Source organism: Tigriopus californicus, chromosome 12 (genome assembly GCF_007210705.1).
Source record: "Tigriopus californicus strain San Diego chromosome 12, Tcal_SD_v2.1, whole genome shotgun sequence".
In the NCBI taxonomy this organism is placed as follows: domain Eukaryota; kingdom Metazoa; phylum Arthropoda; class Copepoda; order Harpacticoida; family Harpacticidae; genus Tigriopus; species Tigriopus californicus.
The window spans coordinates 12,851,406-12,865,261 of record NC_081451.1 but is presented as its reverse complement, the minus strand read 5'-3'; the positions used below and the strand labels follow the sequence as shown (position 1 = coordinate 12,865,261).

The following is a 13,856-nucleotide window of genomic DNA, read 5'->3' as shown; positions in this document are numbered from 1 at the left end:
AATGGGGCTACATCAAAGAACTTTTGAGCCAACTCCATGGCTCGATCTGTTGGCCACCCAAAAAATTGCTCACGATATCCAAACAAAGCCTCAGCAACCTGATGAACAGCACGGAACACAGTGTGGGTGTCAACCCCATGGCAGTCCCTCATGACATGATAAAAGCCATTGGTGCCAAGGAAATGAAGAAAGATCTTGATCTTCTTCCTGGCATTGATTGAACAATTTCTTTTGGTCGCCGGATCTAACTGATTTCTCATGAGGGTATCCAATTGATCCAAGACAGATTGGGGTACATGATATCGCTCACGGAACACATAGTTGGGTATGTCCTCATCAAATTGTCGAGGATGAAAAATACGGCCTTGGCGTCCGACAGGTTCAAATGTAAGGTATCGGTCAGCCTCTTCTTCAAGGTCAGAGTCCGAAGAATACATTTTGATCCAATTCAATCCAAATGAAAGGAAGGAGCGCACAATCTGTCTTTGTTTCGAATGCACATGCTTTTAAAACAATGTTTTCACAACTTGTCAATATGAAATGTCTAGTAGACGTCAAATTTACGTATCAACTTGACTCGTAAGTTTTGTGCCGGACTTTACCAAGTCGGACACTCGACAATTTTTTTTATAACATCCCAATCTTGCTGGACCTGCACAATTCGTGCGCGGGTCACTCAAAGTACGTACTGGACGTTGGACAAATCGTTTCGTAACATCAGCCCCTGGTCTCATGATGATGAATGAACTAATGATTGTCGAAGGCTTGCAACAGTGCCACAAAAAATCATGACGAAAGAACGACATTAGAAATTCTCTAACTCATACACTTTGCTGTCAGAGACGTGTACCTCAATTCATGGAAATAGGGAGAGTTGGGAAATTTAGTGCATCCTAGTCAAGCTAAGGGAAGATTTCGCTCTGCATCAAGTCTTTTAGTCCAACGGAATTTGAATGAGGAGATATAAAACTACAGGGCTACCACAAAGAACGCCGGCACTTAGAAATACAAACAATTCTAAAACTATATGGGAAGCATTCATCAAACTTTTTCAAAATAATGTTTGAACTGTCATTAACCTTTCCTTTTAGTAAATATATACATTTGGCCTCCTTCTGCACGAACTATTTGATTGATACGTTTTGAACACGTTTACTCCCATCACTGTGGCACGCAGGGCTGCCACAAAGTACGCAGGCACTTAGAAATACAAATAATTCTGAAAAAATGTGAGACGCATTCATCAAACTTTTTAATGGTGATGTTTGAACTGCCATTAACCTTTCTTATTTGTAAAAGCATTCATCTGGCCTCCTTTTACACGGACAATTTGACTGATTCGTTTTGAAACTCCTTTCATTGTGGCAAGCAGCGCTTTAATTGTGAAATCTCCTAGGCAGCCTTTAATCCTCTACACTTTTACATGATCTTTAGGGACCCTTTTCCTCCCAAATTTTGGGTCCAGAACAGCTTGCCAATTTGAGCCACGGTGGATTTACAAGTACTAAAACTTTGTGGCAACCTTGTAGATCGACCAGAGTGATTGTAAGCAAATTTTGAAAATACTCCTTCTCGGTCAAGAAAGAACAGATTCGCCACTTGAGATAATCGCATGGCTACAACTGTGGAAATTCCCACCTACAGTCAGCAATAAAACAAAAATCAGTTTAATCACGCCTGTATCTCTTTCAGCTCAATTACTGCCAAGTCATGATCAAGCATAGTTCGAAGAACTGCACCCTTTCGATCAACCAACATGTACTTTCTTCCACTATAAATGAAGAAGTTAAGGTATACAACGATCACTGACAAGGCAGCTCCGAAAAGCAGGAAGGCAGATGGGAAGGTCTTTAGTGTAGCGTTGTACAACTGCCGAAAAGCAGGATTGCTCAGAATCGGCATTATGGCCGCTATAACAGCAATGAACGAGTAGAGCTTGCCCACTTCATCGGGACTGATACACTTGGTCATCATGGATCTGGCAGTGGAATATTGGCATATTCTAACACTTAGAAGAGCTTGGCAAACAAAGAATTGCCATATATTGGTGGCAAAGGCTGTTGCCAGGGTGCCCAAAGCGACCAAAAAGCTGATGCAGATTAGGATTAACCCCTCGTGGACTTGGGCTTTAAGACAAATAAGCGGCATCACAAAGAGTAAGGCAAGCATTCCAATGACCCGCATCATAAGCTGGTAGAAGGAATGAATGGTTCCATCATAGCCAGGAATACATTTGAGGGCGTACAAGTAAAGGATAGCGTTTTCCTCCCATAAAAACCAATAGATGGCAAATATGAAGAGCTGGATCCAGAGAAGTAGCCTCAACCATTTGGGACGATCCCGCAAAACTGTTTGGATCATTCCAATAATTGGTCGGATGAATATTGACATGATACCTTCCCAGAACACTTCTAAGTAAGACATGCTCCTGGAACCATCAGGGGTCTGTTTAGTGGTCTTAAAGAGCTTTCCTTTCCGTTGATGTGGCTCCTTGGCAATGAAGATCATATACACCAAAGCTAGGAAATGAAGTACGGCTCTGATGCTATAACAACCCAGGTATCCAACGGCCGAGAACAGCACAGGAGATAAAAGTGTGCCAATCAAAGATCCAGTTTGTTCCACTCCGTCAAATCGGGCCAAACGGGTTGTTCTTTCCTTGGGATTGCTTGCACTGCTTCCATATCCATAGAATCCCATGTAGTAGACGGACATGCCACCAAAGAAGCTGTACAATTGCTCAACGAAGAAAACTTGAGTAGGGAAAACGTCAATGAAAACCAAGTTCAGAATTTCCAACAAAGAAGTCAGTGTTGATCCCACCAAGGGTACAATTAGCAATGGTTTTCTTCCAATGTCATCCGAAAGCCCTCCCGCAAATAGAGCCAATATCAAGGCTGGTATTGCTCCAATCCATTGACCAATCATTTGGAAATTGTTCACTTGCAGTTGGACCTCATTCTCGTAATCGTCATTCTCGGGTAGGTCCAAGTGATCACACACGGTCTCGTTGAAGTGAAGGTCTGCGAGGCATATTTTGCGTATCAGAAGATTTGTATTCAGTGCTGCACCAGTAACAGTCGCTCCTCCTAGGATATAGATGAAAAGCATTGGCTCTATTGTAATGGAGTTCCAAAAAGCCTTCCATCCCGAGGAAGCTTTACTTTCCTCTTGATCACCCATGGCGAACTGATTCATCGCAATAAACAGCAGGAAAGATTTCATATTCCTTTCGTTAATGATGACATGATTTTATCAACACTTTTTGAATGAGACAGGCCCTCGCAAGACGACCTTGTCAAGGCAAGGTGTCGTCATTGGAGGTAACATGATCAATGTTGGAAATGGACAATGTGATGCAGACTTGGAAATCTGAAGTCAAAGCCTCATTACCTTTGGGTTGATGATTTGTGCGGTGGTGGTCATCATTCCGCAATATGAAGCGAGTTTTTAAAGCTTTGAATCTCTAAGTTAAGACGTGGACGTTGCACAGAACGAGGAAATCGGTTCATCATTGACAAAGATATGATCATTTCAAGCTTTTTGATCCTGAAATCCCTTTTCATTTGACACTCAGGGTGTTACATTTGAATGGTTCCTTTTTCTCGAAGTTTGAAGATGGACAATCACATGTGATCCCGACATTTGACAGTGACACTTTGACCACTGTAGGTGTGACACCAATAGGCATAAAAGCCACAAATAACCTCGGAAAGCCGTAATATTCGGCTTTCCAATGCTATCAAATGTCACTTGAACATAATTTCATTTTGAAATTGATACTTATTGACAGTTACAAAAGGTGTTGTTCTGAATGATAATCTCTAAGAACTGATGAATGAATGTGTTTATCCTGAATTTTTCATGACTACATCTTAAGGTTTGAGACTTCATCGTTGCAAAGGTTATAAAACAGCCTCGGTAAGATGTGATTATACTTTATATACGCTCTCCAAAGTTTTCATCAAAACCAATCCGGTAGAGATCCCATTTTTATTTTTGTACTTCAAAAATAAATACAGGGCCATGAATCTGCTAAAAATTGAGACAATCTGGATTGCACTTCGTCGAAGGTCAAGTGTCATATAAAGGCATAACTCTTCGAATTTCTAGTTTCACACTTGTTTATCAACATTCAATGAAAAAGCCAATTATCCCAGGACTTTTTAATATCAAATTCATCTCATTTGGATTACCGCAGCGCGAGTTATGCCTTTCCACACATTCAGGGTCAGTTCCATTGTTCAAAAATGGACTTGGCTGAGCTAAATTGTACCTATATGCCAAGAACAATTTTTCCCGTGATTTTTGTGGGAGTGGGGATATTTGATTTCTCAAAATAATTTGTCAAATTTACCCAAAAAACCCAGTTTCATCCAAAATCTTACCCATTGTTTTCGCTCTGAAAATGGCAAAGAGGAAAAAACCTGTTGAGGTCCTTGCACGTCATGAAGTCATATAAGGCAACGTCAAAATCTCACAAAATAAGAATTGAATTCGGCAAGCAGAGAGCAGTTCACTATTCAAGATCTAAAAGAGTATTTTTTTTCGTTCGGGGAAATGTAAGCAGATATGCCGTAGAGCTCTGAAAGTTCTATGCCAATGGCCAATGGCCTCGCAATTATTTGTCATTTTGAAAAGGGAAATGAGCTCGGAATTAGCTTTTCCCTTCTTGTTTCGTCTTCAAAACTTTGAAGCTGGAATGAAAAGTGAACTACATCAGATTGCCACTTATTTGGTCTTTAAATTTCAAGCATAAATAAAATGAAACATTCCTTTCTGTAGCAGGAATCACCACCGTTAAATACTGTATGGGAAACAAATTCATCTCACTCCAACCTTAAGGTTCGAAACCGTCTCCAAGTGATTTGTTGAATATAATGGCGAATGTGATATCTTGGGCTTGGAAAAAAGTTCTAAAAAAAAAATTAATCACTAAAAACTGTTTTTAAAGGTACGAGCTACTTTTTCACAGCGAAAACATTTCTCTCACGCATAGGTATGGACTTGGTTAAATGCAAAAAGACGCCTAAGAAGACAACATGAAAATAATTTTGCACATTTTTTGACGTAAAGAACAAAGGTCAAGATAATTGATCATTTCAAAATCTTTCAAAGTGGGACCAGCAATTGAATACCCTAAACGATCAAGGTTTCTGGACGAATTTTTGTTACTCTGGGTGCCTCGTCTCAGTTATTTCTCAGGGTGAAGACGCCCAGGCTTAAAAAGCAAGTATTTTTGCAATTGCCAAAAAGCTAAATAATTTGATGGCATCTGTCTCTACCTCGCTTTTAGGCTGTTCTAGGTCTTTCCCTGAGTTCCATATTCAGATATCATCCTCATGACAACCATTGGGCGGAGGTGTGGGGTAGTGGTTTGCACAGTTTCCTAGCTTGAGAGAGAAACCAGATTCGATTCACCTCCCCGACCTTTCTCCAAAGGCAAACTTTTAGACGCTAGCCACACCCACAGATGGAGAACCAATTCTGATACCGGACATGAAGCTCCTGCCTAATAAGGGCCCTTATTTGCAACGTCAGACACCCCAAACAAGACGGGAAGACGCACGGTAGATTGCTAAATAAACAACTGCTGACGTGCCATGAAAGCGATTTCTTTCCCGGACATTATGTGACCCATGGCACTACTTATATTGTATATAAGATTTTGAAATAATTTGCCATAAACAACACATAAGCATTATAATTCAATAAAGGGGAATCGGCCAAATCGGCCCTTTATTTGCTGGAGACTGACTCACAAGGCGCCCTCTGAAGTGCAGAACGTAAACCATTTTTCGTTCAGCGTAATGGGGCTATGGAATTTGGAAGTGAACGATATGATAACTGGCTTGGCTGGCCGGGCGAGGCTCGCCCCTCCAACTCTCGCACCCCAAACCAAATAAAGAATAACCATGTACTCGTTATTGTGCTTAATTGCATTAATAGAGTAGTTAACAGAAGTCAGTCCACGCTTCGAGTGAAAGAATCTCTTTTGTTATAAATGCAGTGTAATCTTTCGATGAGCCTTTTTAACAGAACTCGAACTCCTTCGTCATCCTTAGTTTTGAACAAGACCAAAAGACCAAAAAGGCTGGAATTGCGTTCTTGAAATGATTCTCTGTTCTTTATTTTCACACAAAGCTCGCTCATAGGAATACCAAACAGGACCTTCAAAGGATTTATTTAATGCATTTTCGAAACCATGCAGTCGGTCAAAATAAAAGAAAAACACATAAACCAATAATCACTTCAGAGTTCATAGTGTGGATAAATAAAGAACTTTTTTTTTCACCCCCAACTCGTATAATCAATACAAATAACAATCTCGGCTCCGTTGCCGTTCTCTGTGTTGTCGGCGATTAATGCAATGGCAAGTTCAGAGCAAGAGAAATCGCGGATCTTGTCTTCTGTAATCGTGCCACAATATTCAACTTCATCTGTACTCTGACTTCGGTCATCGAGGTCGCTGCTGTCGTTTTCTTGCTGTTCATCGTTCACACGAGAAATTAATAGAAAATCCAGGCAATCTCCACCACTGTCCGGTTCTTGGAACTGAAAATCTTTTTCTTTAACGGTCACCGTTCCATTTACATTAGCCCCAAACTGAAATGACATAATTGAATTGGAAGCGAAATAGAAAAACAATACATAATTAAGCGTATCATTATTAAGGGAATGCAATTTCATGTGCTCTCCATCGAAAGAGTTTCAAAATGATCTGAAAATGTGATTGTTTTGGATCTACGCATTTACTTTCAATCTTTTCAAACGGAGACCATTATTCTGAGCTCAAAACCTTGGCAGGAATTGCAATTGACTAACAAAAAGAGGAAAAATGAAGTGGTTTGAATTGGGGTTTCCAATTTGAAGAGCTCGTCAAAGTGGCCCAATAACGCAAATCTACAGGGAAATTTGACAGCAAAGCCATGGCAAATCATCATTTTCATCGTGGGCCCAATTTCCATTTAGACATCATCCTACACACTCAAATCTAAGAGCCCTCTTTTCAAGGACCTTTGAAGAAGAAGAAAGTACCTGAATTAAGTAATTGCACCAGTATATAGGAAAAGATCCTGTATTATTCGGATATCCCTCCATGTTGAATCCAGTGGTTTGGAAAATATAACATCCACTCGGCCTTGGCAGGGAAATGGTAGACCCTTCATCTTCTCCGAGACATTCTGGCACATTTAACATCGTTTCCATTATTCCGGAACCCTCATCGAATTCCAAACGATCATTCACTTCGCCGACGGAGACTGAAAAAATGTTAAAAAAGAAAAAATAATCAATAATCGGCTACCGATCATTAGTTCCTTGAAAATTGACGGAAAAAATGCATTCTTCTTTTGTGATTCCAACGTTTTTCGCCTTTAATAATCATCAATCAAGCATCCATGCTGTCTAAAAACAAGCAAAACCTTTTGAATGAACTTGGGCACAAATTTGCTCCCTTTCATGCTTCTCCTGATTCTTTTTGTTTTTAAAAAGACGGTGATTCCGAAAGACGAATGATTTCATTTGCATCCTCTGACAATTAGACTCTGAATTGTTCCGACCCATTTGAACGGGAAGCCAAAGGGGAAGTCCGAATAAATTTGACAACAGCCAAGGTCACTTGGAACCGCCCATCACTGACAATTTTGGCAAATTTGTACCTATATCAACGGAATTTCACTTACATCTTTTGGAGCCACTCTTTAACGAGTCAGTGGCTTGACGAAAGGTGGCGACCTGCGAGTTACCACTTTGTCCAAGGTTCAAAATCTATAAAGTGACCAGAAGGCATGTCGTTGTAATCATCATGCTGATTCTGAAATGAAAGTAAGTTGGAAAACGATACAGATTATCTGGGTATAAACGAGTGAATTTGGAGAAATTGGCCAGACTCGAGCCTTTCCAAAAAGGATTCAAGTTCAGATTCGTCAGAGTTGGTTTGTTTTTTCAGACTTAAGGTTTTATTTGTTTTTTTTCGCGCATTTTTCTAACCGCTGCAGGGAATCTAATCCCCAGTGCAATTAAAATGAAAAGTGATTATTAGTCTATTTATTGCATTTTTGGATTTGGATTTTACTACGTACTTAATGTTCACATTTGACTTTACCTTGATTGTCATTTTATAAGCCAAAGTAATTTATTGTAGCTATATAGAAAGATAGATTTATTTCAGGAACACTTTGATCATGATTGGATAATGTCGGCATTTAATCTTTGAGTTAGCATCTTGATATATCAAAAATTTCATGAAAATGTAATTCCTCAGGTTCTGGGTAGGCAAAAGTTTGTTTTCACCAGGACCTGGGCAAATTAAAGAAGACATCACATAGATATCAATAATGTTACAGAGGCCAAGCTGCAACACGATAACGTGAGCTGGAAGAAATACAAAATGAAACTAAAAGACTTGTAGGAAATTATATCGGTCCGAATATATAAGAAAAGAAGGGACCAAGAAAAAGATATGGAAATAAAATCATGAAAAACAGAGCAAAGCAAATATTTTCAGTGTTAATATGTTATGTTTATTAGAAAATGCGAAACGACTTCATGAATGGGAGGAATATTAGTAAGTTTAGAATTGTATTTGGTACATGGAGTGTTTTGATGAGATCGAGCGGCTGAAAATCCTAATAAAAGAGAAAAATAAAAATCATTTCTCAGGATTTTTGTTGGCATACATCGCAATTCTTGAGTTTGCAAGGAGCAATAGAGTACTTCTGTAAGAGATAATTCCTTATTGTTTGGGTGAATTTAATTCGGGATGGATCGATGTATGGAGAGAAGAAATTATTCCACTCGTTGGGAAAAGCAAAGTTCAGTAGACTTTGTAAAAGTCCCGACTTGGAAACTGGAGTAATAGACCTCCAACCGCCAAGCCGAAGATTATTTTTTCCTTTTGACGACATTAATACATTGTGGAAGTTTTTGCAAGCACGACTGCCTCATCACTTGAACGATTTCCAATCTTTATTTTTTGGTTTGGTTTCTCACGGGCTTTTCTAACCGCTACGGGGAATCCAATCCGCAGAACTATGAAAATGAAAAGTTACAATTTGTCTATGTATTTGTATTGCATATTTGAAGATGGAGTTTACGAGCATGACGAGCAGACAAGAAAGGCATGGACCAAAATATTGATTTCAATTGCCAGAGGTGTGAAAAATGTGGGGTAACGAAAATAGTTTTTTCTTTGAATCGTCAATCTAACCCAATTTTTGGTATTAGTATGAAATTCGATAGACCCCTTACGAGACCTTAGCTCATCATTAAATCTTTGCTCTTTTTAGCCCACTTTTAATTTTTCTGAACTAGCTGATAAGTTAGAGCGAATCTAGGTTCAGCTAAGTTGGAGCTTATTTCTGCAGTTTTTTCTGGCAAAGTTAGAAATAAGTAAAAACTCAAATAGAAGAGGAACTTACTGGAAATGCTCAAAGGTTGGGTTGAAGAACTCGGGAGATTTTGAGGGCTTAGATGGGACGTGAGTGATCAGGTTGGCTTGCGTATACGGACTGAATATTCGCTTCAATCAATTGGACAGTTTATAAGCAAGCTATATTCGTGTACATGTGTTCTTGCTTCTACTACATATCAGAACACACAAATATATATACACGCAGATCTGCGAGACTACAGTGAAGCCTTTAACGGTAAATTAAGCACCTTTCCCGATGAAGATTATGTGCTATATCTTTTAATTCTTATTACTTTTCTTCCAAAACCGATTTTGTGTAAGATTACCTAAGCAGCCGTTCCCTTATGGCTTTCCTTGTCCTGGAAGAAAACCTGAAAACACGTTATTTCTTTTTTGTGTCCCAAAAAATTAAAACATTTTTTCCTTTATCTCGCCTAATAATTTCGAAAGAGCTCTTTTGGGTTTGACTAAATGTTTTCTGTTGTGGTTGAAATTGAGCACCTTATCTTTTGTCTTTTTAAGAGTATGATCAGACATCTGTTTCGGACTAGGTTTTGCAGCCCTGAAGTCTCGTGTGGAGGTTTTCCGTTCTGTGGATGTGGCCTCAGTTGAGCTTTGGCAGATATCGTGCCTTGAGGAGGAGTTACAATCCGTAGAAACCCGCGTCGAGGCTTTTTCGGAGTCTCATGTAAAGGTCCAGTGTGCTGGTGGAGATGTCTCTGGTATGGAAGGCGAGGAAGATGAGGATACTTTGGTTGTTCACGAATTTCAACGTGGTCTGTTATCGATTGAACAAGAAGTTCGTACTTTCCGTCACCAATGCGAGGCTTTGTTTTCCAATCATGCCACTCGTGTGGGCCTCGGTTCGTCTGAATCGCACTCAGCATATCGTATTAATACGTCGTTGAGACCCGACCCGTTGACCATTGATGTCACGTTGGCCGCTTTTCATGTGTGGAAGCAAAAGTTTCATGACTTTTACATGTCCAATGGAATGGATTTATTTTCTGTGCGAGAGCAAAGTGCTCAGTTACGTGGATGTATGGATGTGGCTATGGTTCAAACCATCTCGCAATATATGGATGTGTCTGATGAGGAACCCGTCTTTGAGGTGCTGGATAAGATCCAAAGTCACATCGCCAAGTCTGTCAATATTGTTCGTCGGAGACATGACTTTAATACACTGGACCAGAAGCCTGGAGAATCTTTCTGTGACTTGTACGTGAGGCTAAAGCTGGTTGGTGGCTTGGCTGAACTCGAGAAGATTTCGTATGATGAAATCCTTACTTCTCGGTTGATTGTTGCAGTCACTGACCATGATCTTCAGAGAGAACTCCTTTGTATGGATAATCCGACGTTGGCCCAGATAAAGGCCAAGTGTGAGTCGTGGGAGGCCGGGGGAGCCAACCTTGCCGCCTTGCAAGGCAAATCATATGTCAATGCTGTTCGTTGTCAAAGTCGGAAACCGGATAAGTCCGGAAGTTGGACTAAGTCCCAAAGTGCGTTGGATTCTGGATCGTGCGGAAGGTGTGGTTTTCATGAGCATGTTGGTCCGAACTGCCCTGCCAAGAATCAAGTTTGTCGTCATTGTGGGAAACGTGGTCATTTCCAACGGGTGTGCGAATCTGTAGAGGACAGTGACCCAGAGGACCAGGGTGGAAGTATGCGAGTCGAGTCGAAACGAGTTAGTGTGTTCAGCACTCGAGTGCAAAAAACTCGTTCAGCAGCCACTCCACGTACCAAAATCAGAGTTTGTGATGCTTCTGGAGTGACGTTTGAAGTCATTGCTATACCGGACACTGGGGCAACAGATTGCATTGTCCCAACTAGTTTGCTTCAATTATATGGTGTGGATATCGACGCAACAGAGAAGATGTTCATTCAAGCCGTCAACGGTACTGGAATCACTTGTGATGGGGTTGTTGATCTGCAGTTGAATTGGTTGAACAAATCCACCCGTGTGAAAGCATATGGCAGCCCAGACGTTGATTTAATGATATTATCATGGTCAACCATGGTCGGTTTGGGAATGATTCAAAGCAGTTTCCCGTATTGGAGAGGGGCGTCGTAATCTTCACAAGAACCTTGCATTCGTTTCGGTTTTGTTCAAGTGATGATTGTTCAATCGAATGTTTGGTAACATCGATTTGGGGGAGGTGTTGTGTATTTCAATGATTTGTGTCGTTGCTGCTCTTGGTATGAACTCGTCCAATTCCCATGAGTAAGGTCCGAGGCTACAATTAGACCATTAATTTCCTTCGATCAGTTGTACATTGTCCATGCACCAATAAACCTCTTCCAACCATTATCCCAGTTTCCGCGTCGCTCAATAGATATGGCACACCTATGAATATCGTGTTAGGTTAGGTTGGGTTAGGTTAGGTAAGGTTAGGTTAGGTTTGATAAGTTTAGGTTAAGTTTAAAAAAGTAGCACCGCCAACTAATCGGTGGAGAATAACGTTTACCCCAAAAGACTGTTGCCGAGTTTTGACAAATGCAATTTGCACCGAGGACATCAAGGAATTGTTGTAAATCAATGTGAAACAGAAGATTTGGAATATGGCAATCAAATAGTACACAAGCCAAGTGTGGTTGTTTCCATCATTTCATGAGCCATTAAGCAAGAGAACCTCGTTTTTGTCATGAAAGTGCAACGCTTAAATCCTCTGCTTGCAACAACATAGCCAGTTGCAGATTCGAAGTTCTGCTAAATACCTAGTGTCAATCCAAGTGTCCAGGTAGAAAATAGATGATTTCATGACTTATTCTCAGAAAGACCACTTCAGAAGAGAGCCTTATTTTGTTTAAGGTTACGTGGAACCAGTGTTGGGTGTCAATGGCTAGAAAGTGAACTTGGTTGATCCGTTATTTCAAAACTAGCTTTCTTAATCGTTAACTTCCCACTTTTGATGATATTGTCTGACCACGAAATAGTGAGAGCAGCATCAGCTTCTATATGGATTTTTAGGAGCAATTTGTGACAAACAATAGCTTCCTGAAAACATTTGCTTTTCAATGTTTCAACATATGGCTGCATTCAATGAACGAGGAAGGAATAAATATGAGATATTGATATTTGCAGTTGCCAAATACCATGTAATATTTGCAATTTTTGGAGACAAAAAATGTGTATTTGGACTCTTTTTTAAGACAGAAAGATATAATATTTTGCCTGAGAGGATCAAATATTTTCTCCATCCCTGATGATTATGACATGCAACAAGAAGCATCTTTCTCATATTGCGTGTTATCTCATTCCCTTTTATTTAGACCGTTTGCCGATCTTAATACATGACATGCATGAAATCCATCTAGTAAACGTGGGTTCCTTGAGAGTTTGTTCAGTAATTAAGATTGGATATCGTGAAAATTCTGAAATCTGTATCGAAATTGGTGAGAACATATTTACCCTTAGATTTACTCCATTGCTATAAATCATGGATGTCACAAGCATGACGTCTCTGAAACTATCAGAGGACCGTTGAGGTAACCGAATACATTTGACCGATCATTGTTTTCAGTGCTAGCTGAACACGGTGATTATAATATCTGGTTAAGTGATTGTTCAAAAGCCAAGGTATCTAAATATTGTTTTTTTGTCGTAGAAACAAAAGGAAAAACTTTTGTAAAAAACACATGTTTCAAAGTAGCCCAGATAAGTATGTTGAATCATTTAAAATACCGCGCGATCGGAAAAAATCTTTACTCCTTCGACGGTTTGAATGTCCATTTGCAGTCGTAGGCTCCACACTTGTGACGCGAATTCAATAATCGGGCGGAAGTAGGTGGAGAGCAGCTTTATGAGGAGGTTTGGAGCCTGAGACGTAAGTAATCGTTTGATCATCCAAAGAACGACGAACTTTGAACAAAGGATACTCATTGGCATTTTTTACCGTACATCCGCCTTGGGAGACGTAAGTAATCGTTTGATCATCCAAAGAACGACGAACTTTGAACAAAGGATACTCATTGGCATTTTTCCAATCCTTTGGAATTATGGACGTAGCGAGCGAGACACTAAAGAGGACAGCCAAGGGCTCTGTAATTGCCATTCCTAAGGCTTTCAGCAACACCATTGATATCCCATCAGGGCCAGAAGAACTGGAAGTTCTCTGCTGGCTGATGATCCGCCGAACGTCAATTGCCCGAAAATGAAGAGGGACCGGGGCAAGTTTGGCGCTTCACCCCTAGAAGGAGTAACATGTTGCTCTTGGATTTCCTACTGTTCAAAGGAGTTGGTGGCTCGAGACTAACAGCCTCCGAAAACAATTTTACCATTTCACCACTGGTTGACACAGCTGTCCCGGTAGTATCTAGGACAAGGCCTCCTATCTCACAGGGAAGCATTCTGGGCCCTTCTAATGTAGCCATAGAAAGAGGGCAGTTTTTCCATTCCCGCCAGTTGCTTTCGTAACTTGATTTTGCCTCCTTCACCAGCCTC

General features: G+C 40.3%; 2 protein-coding genes and 1 long non-coding RNA gene across 3 annotated transcripts; 1 reads left to right on the top strand and 2 right to left on the bottom strand.

The window, feature by feature from the left end:
* Nucleotides 1-1,651: 1,651 nt before the first annotated feature.
* On the bottom strand, nt 1,652-3,193 carry LOC131891535 (lysosomal proton-coupled steroid conjugate and bile acid symporter SLC46A3-like). The gene has a single exon (XM_059241143.1). The coding sequence runs from the start codon at nt 3,181-3,183 to the stop codon at nt 1,672-1,674; it is 1,512 nt and encodes a 503-aa protein (XP_059097126.1). The 5' UTR covers nt 3,184-3,193; the 3' UTR covers nt 1,652-1,671.
* Nucleotides 3,194-6,104: 2,911 nt separating this feature from the next.
* LOC131891536 (uncharacterized) lies at nt 6,105-9,747 on the bottom strand. Its single transcript, XR_009374414.1, has 4 exons — nt 9,423-9,747; nt 7,686-7,816; nt 7,039-7,262; nt 6,105-6,606 (listed from the first exon to the last, which is right to left on the bottom strand). It is a non-coding gene; the product is annotated as an uncharacterized LOC131891536 (long non-coding RNA).
* A 221-nt stretch (nt 9,748-9,968) lies between these two features.
* LOC131891534 (uncharacterized) lies at nt 9,969-11,723 on the top strand (the record flags this gene model as incomplete). Its single annotated transcript, XM_059241142.1, is given in 1 exon segment — nt 9,969-11,723. A coding segment is annotated over 1 exon segment (1,518 nt), but the record flags the coding sequence as incomplete, so codon positions are not given.
* Between the last annotated feature and the right edge of the window lie 2,133 nt (nt 11,724-13,856).